The following is a 14,052-nucleotide window of genomic DNA, read 5'->3' as shown; positions in this document are numbered from 1 at the left end:
TTGCTAATTCCCTACTGATGTATGTGGTGTGTAACTGTTCTGCATCATTTGTGTTTTTCAGTGTACGAAGCAGGGAAAGCAGTAAAGAAGGGTGTTCCCAGTCACTACGCGCCCACCCTGTATGCTCCCAGTATGTATGCACAGCCAGCGTACAGCGGTGCTTTACTCAACCAGCCGGGTATGCCTCTGCTTCCTCTGCCCAACGGAGTCGGACAGCAGCCTCCCCAGAACGGTTACGGACGGGATTATGATGGTGCAAGTTCAGGTGGGAGTTCCAAACATTTCTGCCACAGTATAATGATGCAGCCCATGTTGACTCATATCTGGAGCAGGTCTGAGCATGTACCATTGAGAAGGCAGCTCATCAAAGTCGGTGAACTGAACAGAACATCAACATGTGCTCTGCGTAGTTGAATTAACAGTTTTTGTTTTTTTCTGTGTCTTGCAGTGGGACAAGGCTCCCAGGTGCCTCTTCTTCATGACCAAGATACTGGAGGGGACCACAGTAAGTAAACAACAAAAGAAAGAAGTAAAACAAGGAAGCACACATAGTTATGTTGCCTTCATGTGCTATGGGAATTATGGTAAATACTACTTATGAACTCAAAAATTGCACATGAACCATGTCATATTTTCCACTGGAGAACTGCGAAAAAATGTTAATACATGACTTACCGGGATGAAAATAACCTTTGAACTTTTCAACATGAGGGAGAGCAACGAGGGATTAATCACGAATGATAAACACTGGTTTTATTAATGTTCTGCTGCTGTTGGCTAACACATTTATAGTATACACAATTAGCACAAAAAACAAAAAGTGGAGTTTGCATGTTCTCCCCGTGTGTGTGGGTTGTCTCTGGGTACTCCACCTTCCAAAGAGATGCATTAATAGCTTAACTGGTTTAAACCAAATTGCCCATAGGTGTGAATGTGAGAGTGATTTGGTTGTTCGTTCCTATATATGTCAGTGTATAAATGTCTCTGTGACCCTCTGAGGATAAAGTTCAGTAGATGAATGACTGAAAAAAAATGCTGAAGCAGATGAATTAACACATCCAAAACTGTTTTACCCAAGTAGCAGATCACGATAAATTGTGTGTCAGCCATTTCTCATTTCACTATGAGAACAAAAGCATTTGAACGCAAGACACTGGTAATTTCAAGTTCACCAGTGGAAAGGTTTATCTTCCCGATAGCACGTGAAGGCAACATTACTGTAAGGTTTTTATGTGGGCGGGGTTTCCTAGTTCTGTTTTGAATATCCTTCTACATGTTTGGCATTAGAGCTCTACAATAAGGCAATCTCAAAAGGGGGTCATGATAATCTTTTAGTGATGATGATACATTCTGGACATTTTCATTCTATTCAGTAGCATATTGTAAAGAAAATATAAATATGACGCCTGCAAACTGAAACACATGCATAGATTTTCTGCTGGGGAATCAGCAGAAATGATAATCAGAGTGTCTGATTTGTTTTTTTTCCTTTGGGGGGTTTGTGTTAATTAACCCTTTAAGTGCTAAAGTTACAATATTGCTACAAACAACATAACTGAATGAAACGGACAGATTTTAGAAATCTTGGGATCAAAATTTAAGTTACAAAAAATGCCTAAAGGGTTAATAGTCACACCACTTCTGTTCTACTCATGTCTGTGTAGGGGTTTTGACACAAAGACAGGGAAGGAGTGGATTCACTGCACCTGAAAAACTCAAACATGTCTCCGAGGGCCACAAACATGGCAAAACTTGGAACAAAGTTTTCTAAATGCAGCCAGTTAGCTGGTTTAAGTGAAGCTTAAAATGGTTTGTGCGCTGTATGTAAGCCTAATAATGGAACAGGAAGCCATTTTGCACCATAAATCCCTCATTTGTCTCCTGTGATGTTTAAGCAGTCAAAATGATGCCAGTAAAATTAAACGGTGCTGTGAGTGATCCAAGTGTGCAGGTTCGCTTGTGTTGCGGTTATATGAAAAGCTGCCTTATTTTTGACTGAGGCTGAAGGCGTTGAAATCCTTCTGTTGTTCTGACCAGCTCGCAGTGGGTATCGGATCCAAGTGGACCCTTCAGGAAATGCCACACGTGCCATTTACTACATGGAGAGGGAGCTGGCCAACCTGGATCCATCCAGACCTGCCAACTACAACCGCAGTGAGTGACACCTCAACAATCACCTCATTGTTCAACGCATCATACACTTGTGAAACATTTTGGAATTGGACCGCAATGCAGTTTATAGCAGGATATTGTTTGTTCATACATTCTACAGTGTTTCATGCATATACCTGTGTCGGCCGAGCTCAATACAATGCAGTTTCTTAGTATTTATCAGATTTTTCCCTTTAATAGTTTAGTGGATATATGCACACTCGCTTAAATGTACTTGTACTTATTTGTGTTCATTTACACTGACAAAACTACCATATTATTCATTCATTCATTCATTCATTCATCTTCTGACCCACTTTGTCCTCACTAGGGTTGTGTGTGTGTGTGGGGGGGGGGGTCTACCATATTATACAATATCAAAATTTACAGTATCATTCAGGGTTCCCACGCATCCTGGAAAACCTGGAAAATGACTGACCAGTTTCCAGTCTTGGAAAACATGGAAAAGGAGAAAAAAGGTCAAATGTCCTGGAAATGGTTGTTATCCTGGAAAATTATTTATCCTCCCCCTGCCTTGTGACCTTGTGTGCCTAAAATGAGATGAAACAAAGGAAATAGTTTTTCAGTGATTTATTGAAAATATACAAATATTTTTAGTGAAAGTGCAGGAGAGAAAGTAGAAGAGAAGAGAAAGTTGAGTTGGAAATTGCCCAGATGAACGTTGCAACTCCAGTTTGTCATGCTGATGAAGTGCTATGCTGTAATCTGTGTGTATGTTTGCATTATTCTATGATACATTTGTCATTATTTTTCATAGATAATTATAGCCCTCGTGACCCTAGTGAGGATAAAGCGGGTTTAGAAAATGAATGAATGAATGAATGAAGATAATTATAGCCATAGACTGCACATTAAATGTCTGAGTAATAAACATAGAAACAGTCTGAGTAAATGCAAGTTACAACTGTAGAAAAGAATAGTGATGGGACTTTTGGCTCTTTGAAGGGAGCCGTTCAATCAGGAGCCGTTCAAAAGACTGGCTCCTTTATGTTTTTTGCATTATTTTGAAACACCAATGTTTTAATTACTAAATAGGCTACATGTGATGATTAACATTACATTTTAAAGGTGTTTAATTGGCGCGGCAATAAATATTATCTTACTGTAAAAAAAGAATAGTTAGTTAAAATGTGTGGGCTAAATACATGACATGAGAGGTGACATGAGACAAATGCTGGAATTTGACAAAAAACATCACAATACATTATGTGGACTAGTCTGTAGCCTAAAAATGAAGAAGAAAATGAAAATAACATTTTACTCTCCTCAAAACAAGAACAATAAATGTGTGTAAACATATGGAAGAAATTGCATAAAACACAACAGTGATTAATCACTGCAATTATTTAAATACCTGAACTATAGTGCAATTCTCAGAACAGTATGTTGGTAAACATACGGAAAAAATGCACAAAACACAAAAGCGATTTATCATTGCAATTACTTAAGTACCTTAACAACTGTAGTGCATTTTCCCTCAGAACAAGAACAATAAATGTGTGTAAACATATGAAAAAAACTGCACAAAACACAACAGTGTTTAATCACTGTTATTAATCAAAAAAAAAAAAAAAAAGAACGGCTCTTTACAAAGACTCGGTTCCCATCGTTCATTTCAAAGAGCCGTTCAAAAGATTCGATTCGTTCGTGAACGACACATCACTAGAAAAGAAGACTTCCAAATAATGAGGGGGAATGTATTAGTGTATGACGTGATAACTTGTCTCTGTAGTGGCTGAAAATGCCCTGGAAAAGTCCTGAAAAATAATTTCAGGGAAAGAGTGGGAACCCTGATCAATACTTTGTTTTTTCTTCTGGTGAACGAGCAAAGGAAGTAATGAGACTTCATGGTTTTACTGGGACACAACCATAATGTTTTTTATGTTATTATGAGAGATGTGATATAGTTCTGGTTCATTATGAAACTGAAATTTAGCTAAATAATGGGAAATGAAATGGTCATTTAATGTTCATCAAATAGCCAGAATTATTAGCCACATAGATGTATTCTTCAGACATGTCAACATGTTGTATCGAATAACAAAGAGATTTTCAGTCTGTGATAATCGGCAGGTGCATAACAGGATCAAAGTTCAGTGCTCGGTTCTAAAGTTTCCTGAAGAAGAAATAGAATTGCTTAAATATCTCTTAGGCTACGTTCAGACTGTAGGTAAATGCGGCCCAAATCCAATTTTTTGCCCCCTATGTGACTCAGGCCAGATTCTTTCATGACAGTGTGAACAGCACAAGTCACATGGAATCTGATCTTTTCAAATCAGATTTGGCCCACTTTCAAATGTGGTACTGTATTGGATACATATTGGATTTTTTAAAATGTGACTCACTCTGAACAGCCAGGTCACACTGAATGCGACTTTGACGTCATTAGGGGTCATGACACACATTACACAGACGGAGGACTTCATGATGCCAAACAAGTTGGCCAAGGTGCAGTAACCTGCCCCTGTTGCTAACCAAGATAGCCCCACTCCTGCTTGCTTTTTCAAGGAGATGGGTCTCCCGAACGACGTGTTTTGCCTTGAAAGTCTCAAGGTGAGGCGCTGACAAGTGTGGTGAAAGGTATTCCTTGACATTCTGAAGTACTGGAAGAACTCCTGCTCTGTGAAACCAGTCACATTCTGATCCCACCACTGCTGGCTCCGACACCGCATCCACATAGTCCTCTGTACGTATGTTACAGCTATTGCTCCACATAGTCATCATTCATTTTATTTCTCCTCTTCCTCCTATTTAAGATCACTCCTTCACAAATTTGCCAGCTGCCGCCACACATTGTTTTTTACATTAGACTATAAAGTACACTGGTTGCCGCCGTGTTGACTTCCGTAAACACCATTGTGTGCGGGATGCCATTAATGATCAACTGCGCAGGTGGGTCACTTCAGGAGCGTGAATTGTTCACACAGCAATTCGTAGACAGGCCACATTTAAAAATATAATGTGAACAGCCAAACAAAAAATCGGAATTGAATAATAAATCAGAATTGGGCATTAAGTCCTGCAGTGTGAACATAGACTTAGACCTCTGCACTTCCACAGCTTCATGGCACAAAAAGAAGAAAAAAAAACATGCACGTGACTGTAAAGAAGTAGGTATTATTACCTCCGCCAGGAGGTCTTGTGATCGCTTTGCTTTGTGTGCGTGTGTGTTTGTTTTTTAGCAAGATAACTCAAAAAGTTATGGATGGATTTTCATGAAATTTTCATGAAATGTTGATACTGGCACAAGGAAGAAATGATTAAATTTTTGTGGTGATCGGGGGTGAGGGTTTGGGGGGCCCCACTGATCGGCCTTGGCGAAGGTCTGCGCTCTCAGAGTGCTCTTGTTTGTTGTGGGATAAAAGCTGAACCTTAAATTAAACTTTTAAATTAAGGTATTTAAGGTGTAACTTTACCCCCTTTTTGAGTGTTACAACTCCCAACTCAGTAGTGGTAAGAAGGAGCACATAAAACACAATGGAATTAGTTGGAATGCAACAAAAAAATCAGTCAATTACAAAAAGCCAAGTGATGCAGGCCAACAGCATGGCAATGGAACGGCCAAAATTGCTTCTCAAATTAATAAATAATATAACAAAAATAAGGCTTATAACTCAGAGCAGTAAAACAGCTTCCTCTGTGTTCTACAAATAACTAGAAAAGCACTCGGAGAGCGCGCAGACCACCACCAAGGGAGATCAGCCCCACCTCCCCCCAATCACCACCAAAATGTAATCATTTGTTCCTTGTGCCAGTATCAACATTTCCTGAAAATTTCATCCAAATCCGTCCATAACTTTTTGAGTTATCTTGCTAACAGACAAACAAACAAACAGATAGACAGAGAAACCCAATGAAAACATAACCTCTGCCATTCCTTGGCGGAGGTAATAACAAAATATCTTCTCTAACTTACCTGCTCTACTTACACCCACCCAAATCAAAGTACATCCAGGGGTAACGGCTGCACCTGCGTAAACTATCAAAAATAACAACATGAATGTGCAGTGTAGTGTTGTGTGGTGCAAACTGCCTGGCCCAGTTTCTAAGAGTTTCCAATGCTGGATGTCTCAGTAACAGTAGGAGAGCTACAAAACTACCAGCAAACACATTTCTATCACACGTTTCAAATGCAGGTTTGAGACACAGATGCTCCCACTCCCACTAAATCACAGCTGGTCTGACTGATGCTCCAGCTGTGATTTTAAAGTGGAAGGAGGAGATGACAGTCGTGTGATTTGTTGTGATGGACGGTTAGAACCAGGCTGGAAGTGAGTGCAGGTGCTGGCTTTGTCTGATTTGTGTATTCCAAACAATCACAGAAGGGTTTGAATCTGGGTGTGAATGTGTAAGAACATGTTAGGGTCTGAAAGCATACCTAAAACCACCTAAAAAGACCCACATAGAAGAATATCACTCTTAAGTTTATGTTGTATAACCTATATTTGGACACTTTTCACTCTTTCACCCAAGGAAGTGAAACCATCCGACTTACCTGACGGTAATGAATGTTCTCTACCTGCATGCCTGCACATGTTACTTATTACTATTTTAAGAAAGTAATATATAAAGTAGATCCAATTGAACAAACTATCTGCTTAAGGCGGTTGTAAAAGATGACTATAATTGCAAGTGTGTTTTCAAACTGAAAAATCTGATGCTTCGACTACAGTGATTTCAGGGTGTCATAATAACCCTGGACAGCTATAAATGTAACTGGAAATTGTCCCACAGTAGAGTAAATATGCATAAGATTCAGTTAAATAATAATATAATATAATATAATATAATATATATTGCATAAACCATAATTATTAATTATTTATATTGTGTTGTATTGTTTCATGTATCGTATCCTAATTGTTGCAGGTACTTTGCAGGTAGTTTTCTTATTCTTGAATGGGATTCCCGCAGGGTCTTAAAAAGTCTTAAATCTACAAATCTGCATTCAATACCTTAAAAACATCTTTAAAATGTATTACATTTAATATGATCGGTCTTCAGTTATGTTACCATAAACTTGTTTGATGTGTTGTGTTTGAATGTGGCCAGGTCATTGTTGGAAATGAGAATCTGTTCTCAACTAACTTACCTGGATAAATAAAGGTTAAATAAATAAATGTGTCTGTTATATGTCCAAGCTGTAAAGAAACTAAGCTTAGTCTACTCAGTTCCACCCGTCCCCTCCCAACAATTTATACTGATATTAGGAACCAATTATCGCTTTTAAAATCCTAGGAGTCATGAAGTTTTTGCTAGTATGGTTGTGAAATGGGCGTTAAATTGTGTTCTAAGTAGTCTTAAAAAGGTCTTCAAAAGTCTTACATTGAACTTGTAGGAAACCTGTTAAACCCTTCATGATTGTGTCCTCTGTCCTATTTGTGTCTCTTCTTCTTTTCCTGCTCCTTCAGTGGATAATATGAGCGAAGTGACTTCCCTTCACGACAGCATGGACGCTCGAGGGCGAGGAGGTCGCTCCCAGCCTCCCCCTCTGGCCACTGTCTACGACCAGGATGAAGCCATGAGCACCATCAGCAGCGTTTCCCAGCATGTTCACCGCCGTGACGACTACAACCGGCGGGGAGGAGGGATGGGCGACCGTGTACGGGCACGCTCCATGGACAACCTGGATGATATCGGACGTCGTTACGGCCGCGATGACTATGCGGGACGGCGTCATCTTGATGAGCCCCGAGGCAGGAGAGGGTATGTTGATGAAACTGAAGAAAATAGTCCTGTTACTTTTATCAGTAGTAGTTTGGATTGATGAGGTTCAACGGGTAGGGCAGGAATGGTTTTAACACAACAGCCTGAAGGCGCTGGACATTGTCGTCTTCGTTAACAATTTCTTCAGACATCTTCTCTGATTAAACTACTGTTCAGATCCATTTCAATTTTTTATGTATCTTCCTTTGGACAATGTCTACAAAGCACAGTTTTGAGAAATTTTTATTTTATTTATTTATTAATTTTTTGACGAATTTTTCAATATTAAAAATGTTTTCTTTTACTTACAAAGGATCATATTTTGATGGTTTATATCATGAAAATGGGTACAGATATTAATATAGTTACTATTGAGCACTGATAGGAAGTCATATATGGACTTTGATTTCATTAGTTGAGTTCTCCTCCAGTGAAAGTACCGTCCACGTCTGTTGGGAGATTGATCTCCTGCATCCAGACCACAGGACTCTAACATAGTAGCAGAACCTGACAACCTCACACATTCAAGTTCTTATTGTTGATACATTTGATTTATGTCACTAAATTTATCAGATAAATTCTTCAATTCAGTTTTTTTTTTTCTTAGCACAGAGGGATTTGTTGTAATTATTCTGGAGCTTGCTTAAAACTTGGAAATTTAATTAAAGAACCATGTGCCATTTATTATAAATGAAAACTAAGACTTAAATTAAAATTATTACACGAAAATCTCAAATGAACATCAACAGATTTCTAATGAATGAGTACAATGAAAAGTGAAACAGGAACTGAAATGTAGTTTTGTCAGTCATACAGTGGTCGGTGTGAATCAGAACTATTTCTCCATTTCTAAAATTAATGTGAACTCAGAAACCAAACTCAAGGCTGACTATAATAAGTCCTTTTTGATTCAAACTCATGATAAGCCTTATCTGTAAATTTTGAGAAGTGATTTGATTGTAAGAAGTTTTGGATAAATGAATATTCCCAAATTATTTTTGTCATTTTAGTGTCACTTCGTGATATTAGTTGGAACCAGACATTGCAAAGAGATGTACAACAGACACAGCTTTGTTTAATGCATGTCAGGGTAGGCCACATGCATGTTTAATAATATATTGAATAATTGAAACATCAAACCTATTAATTGCTTTTTGTGAGAGATAACTGGTTGTTTACATTTCCTCTCCTCAGTATAGTTTATACATTTTTAATACAATATTAATATAGGAGAGTTTGTAAAACCAACTATGAATGCAGCTGATTTATCCATCAGTGGTCATCAGCTGGTGTCCTGTGGTCCACATGTGGACCTCATAAAATTAATGAAGTCAAAAAGTGTGAAGAAAAGATTTTTTTTTCTCCTGTATTGAAGAAACAGCTGAAATGGAAATAATTTTTTCAGGAATTATTTATGCAAAGTACAAATGTGTAATGTAAGTGACTAACATCATCAAAGACATGTCCCATATGTCACCATCTGTTTGACCTGTTGTCCTCACAACAAGGACAAATAGATTCAGAGACAGTTTCTTCCCAAGAGCTGTCACCACACTGAACAGGAAATAGTAACAACTCTGGTGTTCTTTATGTACAGTCACTTCCCTCAGTGTATCCTCATGCAGTCACTTCCAATAATGTGCAATAGCCCTGTCAAAGTTGAATTGTGTGCAGTAAGTCATGCAATAATCCTCTGTTCTTACAATAACCATGCAGTATTTATTCAATATTCAAATACAAAGGCTCTATTTTTTAATAGACTTTGGTAGATATACATACTGTTAATGCTGTCAATATTATAAATATTGTGTCATATTTTATGTCTATTTTATTTTATTCTACTTTTAGTTCTATTCTTATTTTACTTCTGTTAAAATTTATATTCTATTTTCTTATTTTACTTTTTAGTTTTTTGGTAATTTATATTTACTCTGTTCTTATTTTCTGGCTTTTTTAAATTTTTTTATTTTTTTTTTTTTTACTCTCGGCCCTCGTTGCAGGGTATTGTCATCAGTTCATCATCTGTCCATCTGTCTGTCCATCTGTATGTGCAAAAACTTTGGTGTGGACTGAAGGCTGAGGGTTTTCAAGTGTGGGCACGTTAAGTGTTTCTAATATAATATTGTGGCACAGACTGGAGTAGCACTCTTAATTTCATTGGACACACAATGACAATAAAGTCTATTCTATTCTATTCTATTCTATTCTATTCTATTCTATTCTATTCTATTCTAATTCAGCTGCTGATTCTTACTGAGCAGCTAACACAACCTGACGTAGCAAATCCATTTGAAGTTGGGTAATAGTTTTGACCAATCAGGGCTCAAATGTCTTATCATTATGGATTTGCTATAAATATACTCATATATATTGAAGGCGGAGCCTCATTTTGTATGTTTCTCCTTTAAATGTATGGCTCTTTCTCGTTTTAGCTCTGATGATGAGTGGAGCAGCAGTGCTCGCAGTGGCTACGATCGAGACTTTGATGACCGCCGACGCCGTGACTACTCTCCTGATGATCGCAGAGGAGGAGGAGGAGGGGCCTATGGCGGCATGGCGGGGAAGCGCAGCCGCAGTCGTGATGACCTGATGGACCTGGAGAGGGATCGGCGGTACGCTGGGGGCGCCAAAAGCGGCCGAAACGATTACGACGACAGCTTTCTGCGGGAGGCCATGGAGCGGAAGAGGATGGGCGAGCAGCAGAGGGCCCGCAGCCGCGAACACCTGGACAGCGAGAGCGAGCGCTCAGACCGGGGACGCGGACGTGGACCCCCACCCCTTCCTAACAGCCCGCCCTCCGGATACCCCGGCCGTCGCGATGACTACCCACCGCCTCCACCTCCACCATACAGTGAAGATGAAAGTGTGTCGTCGTCAAAGAAAAGCAACCTCCGTAAGGTGAGTCACAGACCCCAACCAGAGCCCCCGCCCACAACAGGTCAGCAAAATAAGTGGACACACTCCTGATTATACAGATCAGAACGTCCTGAAAGATCTAAGAAGGAACACAGATTGGGTTTTCTACAAGTATCTGTGGATCTTTGTTTGGTTGTGGTAGGGGTCACATAGAGCCTGTTTACTTTCACACTAATATTCCAATCAGTATCCGATTTCTGGAGTTATCAAATAATTTAAGTGACCAGTTAAACAGTGTCATCTGATATGTTTTATCAGATAACTTCTGAGAAATCAGATTAACACACCTGAATTTCTCCTTAATACCCCGATGTCTTCGTACCTGTCTACAGGTTAATCTGATTTATTTAGTTCTTTTACGTCTGCACATGTGTAGCAACAACTAAAATCATAGAAAACAGAAGTTAAGTAGTCAAACATAATTGAAAGACATAACAGGAAGTTTAAGTCTATCATCACTACGTTCGTAAGTAATCCAATAATGGACTGGAACATCTATATCAGGGTTTGCGATTATCGCATTTTTTAAGTGCATGTAAATATGTCAGATCTGATTACTACAATTATCTGATTACTCCCAGTTATCAGATTCTTGTAGTTTTGTAAACAGGCTCATTTTGATCAGGTTTAATCGTACTTGACTTAAAACTTCACATTCTCACACAATATTGACTATTATCATTAAAATAATTATAAAAAAGACACATTGTAGATTTTCACAGATTTAAATGTTTAACGTCAGTTGACAATAGAGGGCGACTTCGTTTATTTTGAATAATTAATTTTTTTCCATATGTGAAAATCAGAAAATGAATTTAAAATCAAATCAAAATGACAACATATTGAGGATTTATAAGACAAAAAAAAAAAAAAAACCTCATTAGACTTGAGGATTCTCATCTGACTGAGGGGTCAAACACATAATTTCAAACACTGGATTCGAAGCCTGAAGTTTTCATTCTGTCTGATTTGCGATTCTCAAAATAATCAATAGCAAAGTTGTAATGAATAAAAAAGTCTGTTTTCATATTCTATGTTAATCTCCTGAAACACAGGAAAGTAAAAGTTTTGGCTTTTTTTACCTTAAATAATTGTCTTGATTAGAAACAGCATAATGCAACATTTATTTCAGATACTTTATTTATTGATTGAATGTCCTTTGCAATGGACAGCATTTCTTTTCTTTTCTTTTCTTTTCTGTTCTTTTCTTTTTTTAAGTAAAGCTGTTAAACTGTTGTCCCCTACAGAGGACAAAAATGCATTCTGGGGTCTCAAGACCCTGTTAATGTCCAATTAAGAGAAAATGAAGTAGCAGATGGTGTGAGGAACATTTACTGACACTAGTTGCTTTTCCATTGACCCTCAAATTACGCGAACATAACTTGCGCATAAAAATTTTCCTAATGGTAAAAAGGACAATTTTGCCCAAACTCTCGTTTTTCGATGAAAAGTTTTTGCGTTGGCAAGAGGTGGCTTTTCGGGCGTAGTTTTGCATATATCATGCAAAACTGCAATGGGAAGACCTTTTTCCGCAACTAGAGTCACATGAATAAAAAAACCTGGATGTTGACAGATGTTACAACAAGCAAAGAAGACGAGTTTTAAAAGACACATATCGTGGTATGTGTGGACACACCAGTAAACTAGGGATGTAACGAAATGAAAATTTCATATCACGGTTATTGTGACCAAAATTATCATGGTTATCATTATTATTGCGGTATTGTTGAAATGTGTTCAAAATGTTCAAAAAGTACAAATACACACACTGAAATAGTATAACCAAGTTGTATTTTGAAAAAAAAAAAAAAAACTAATAAAGTAACATGCACAATGTACTTTCTGTTGCAGAAACATTCAAGTAATAACATGTAAACAACAAGCATACAAATGTGCATTAAAGCTGGCACCTTACGGACACAAGAAATATCCGCACCAGGGGTGGAACTGATAGGATTTGATCAGTATCAATGCCATTATCAGTTTTGCTTATCAATCTAATTCCTTATCAATTCTCCTATTGATTCCTGAGGTGTTTTTGAGTGTGAAAAAAAGTAGTTGGACAGGTCATAGTGGAGTTTGTTTGAACATTTTCCAGATCAAATCATTCACAGTGTCACACATATACACTATTGTACGCACACAAACAGAAAGTGAAACACAGTCATGTTTTCCTGAACTGTTTCATGAACAAATGTAAATATTCTGAAAAAATGAGGATTTTAAAACATGTTAGGCTGATCTGATCCAGACTGGTCAGTGGTTCACTCCTGGTCAGTGACAGATCAACCACAACAGTGTCATATGGTCCAGTTCCTCTGGAGGTCAGTCAGTGGATTTACTGTTGAATGTCCTTCAGTTCATTATGCCTCCTCTCCTTTGGTTTTTACACACATCATGTGTCTTTGTACAGTTGAAGTTCACTCATTTGGGCTCATTTGAACTGGAATGAGTTTGTCCTCAGTATCTATATTCAGACGGTTTCAATGTTGAGTGTGGACTGAATCATTGGGGGCCGGGGAGGGGTTCACACTAGCATGGACCGGGTCTGTGCCCTCACTTGCTAGAATGGACTGAGTCCATACGCGTGCTTGTTCGGACCGACCCACAGTTGGACGAACCAGGTCCGTGTGCGCGCGCTCCAACAGACCCGCAGTCAGATGGACTGGGTCCGTGCATGCGCTCCGACAGACCGTGTCCGTGCGGGAGCCCCTATCCCCGAATCTTTGGAGCTCTGTCCGTGCAGGTGCCTTCCACCATGTTTTCAGAGGCCGAACATTACAAACTGCGCACACACACCTGGAGTGCCGCTGCTTCTTAAGGAACTGAACAGTACCGTGAGTTTTCTAGGTGCGGTAATCGAACATGGTTATTATGATAATTGCAATCTAAACGGTAATACTAACCGTCGGAAATTTTACTGCGGTTTATCATTATACCGGTTATCATTACATCCCTATAGTAAACTGAACAATTTTTTAATTTAGTACGAGAGAGAGGGGTAATATATAATAATAATGAATATATCTGTAAATCAGCAGGATATCTGCCTTCGTCGGCATGTTTATGGCATGACTTCTCGTGTCATTTCGCAGTAATAAACAAATCATTGCATTTGTGATTTAATGGTATAAACCGACGTTCTGCACTTCTGCTTTTTCGACATTTAGTAAATATCGGTAAAGTTTTGTGCAGAAGTTCAATGGAAAAGGGACTGCCGTTGATTTTTATCTTTTTTGTGATATGGAATAGGGCTGA

At 38.5% G+C, this 14,052-nt stretch overlaps 1 protein-coding gene across 2 annotated transcripts in view; it reads left to right on the top strand.

Annotated features, from left to right (window-relative positions):
- Window positions 1–14,052, top strand: part of lsr (lipolysis stimulated lipoprotein receptor) — a 32,250-nt gene that overhangs the window by 14,954 nt on the left and 3,244 nt on the right. For both annotated transcript variants that reach the window (XM_030159196.1, XM_030159197.1), the window contains 5 exons: window positions 62–265; window positions 449–505; window positions 2,038–2,154; window positions 7,584–7,878; window positions 10,311–10,776. In XM_030159196.1, coding sequence (XP_030015056.1) covers window positions 62–265; window positions 449–505; window positions 2,038–2,154; window positions 7,584–7,878; window positions 10,311–10,776 — 1,139 coding nt within the window. The remainder of the gene's footprint in view (window positions 1–61; window positions 266–448; window positions 506–2,037; window positions 2,155–7,583; window positions 7,879–10,310; window positions 10,777–14,052) is intronic.

This window comes from Sphaeramia orbicularis, chromosome 16, assembly GCF_902148855.1.
Source record: "Sphaeramia orbicularis chromosome 16, fSphaOr1.1, whole genome shotgun sequence".
Taxonomy (NCBI): domain Eukaryota; kingdom Metazoa; phylum Chordata; class Actinopteri; order Kurtiformes; family Apogonidae; genus Sphaeramia; species Sphaeramia orbicularis.
This window is presented reverse-complemented; position numbering and strand designations above follow the sequence as displayed.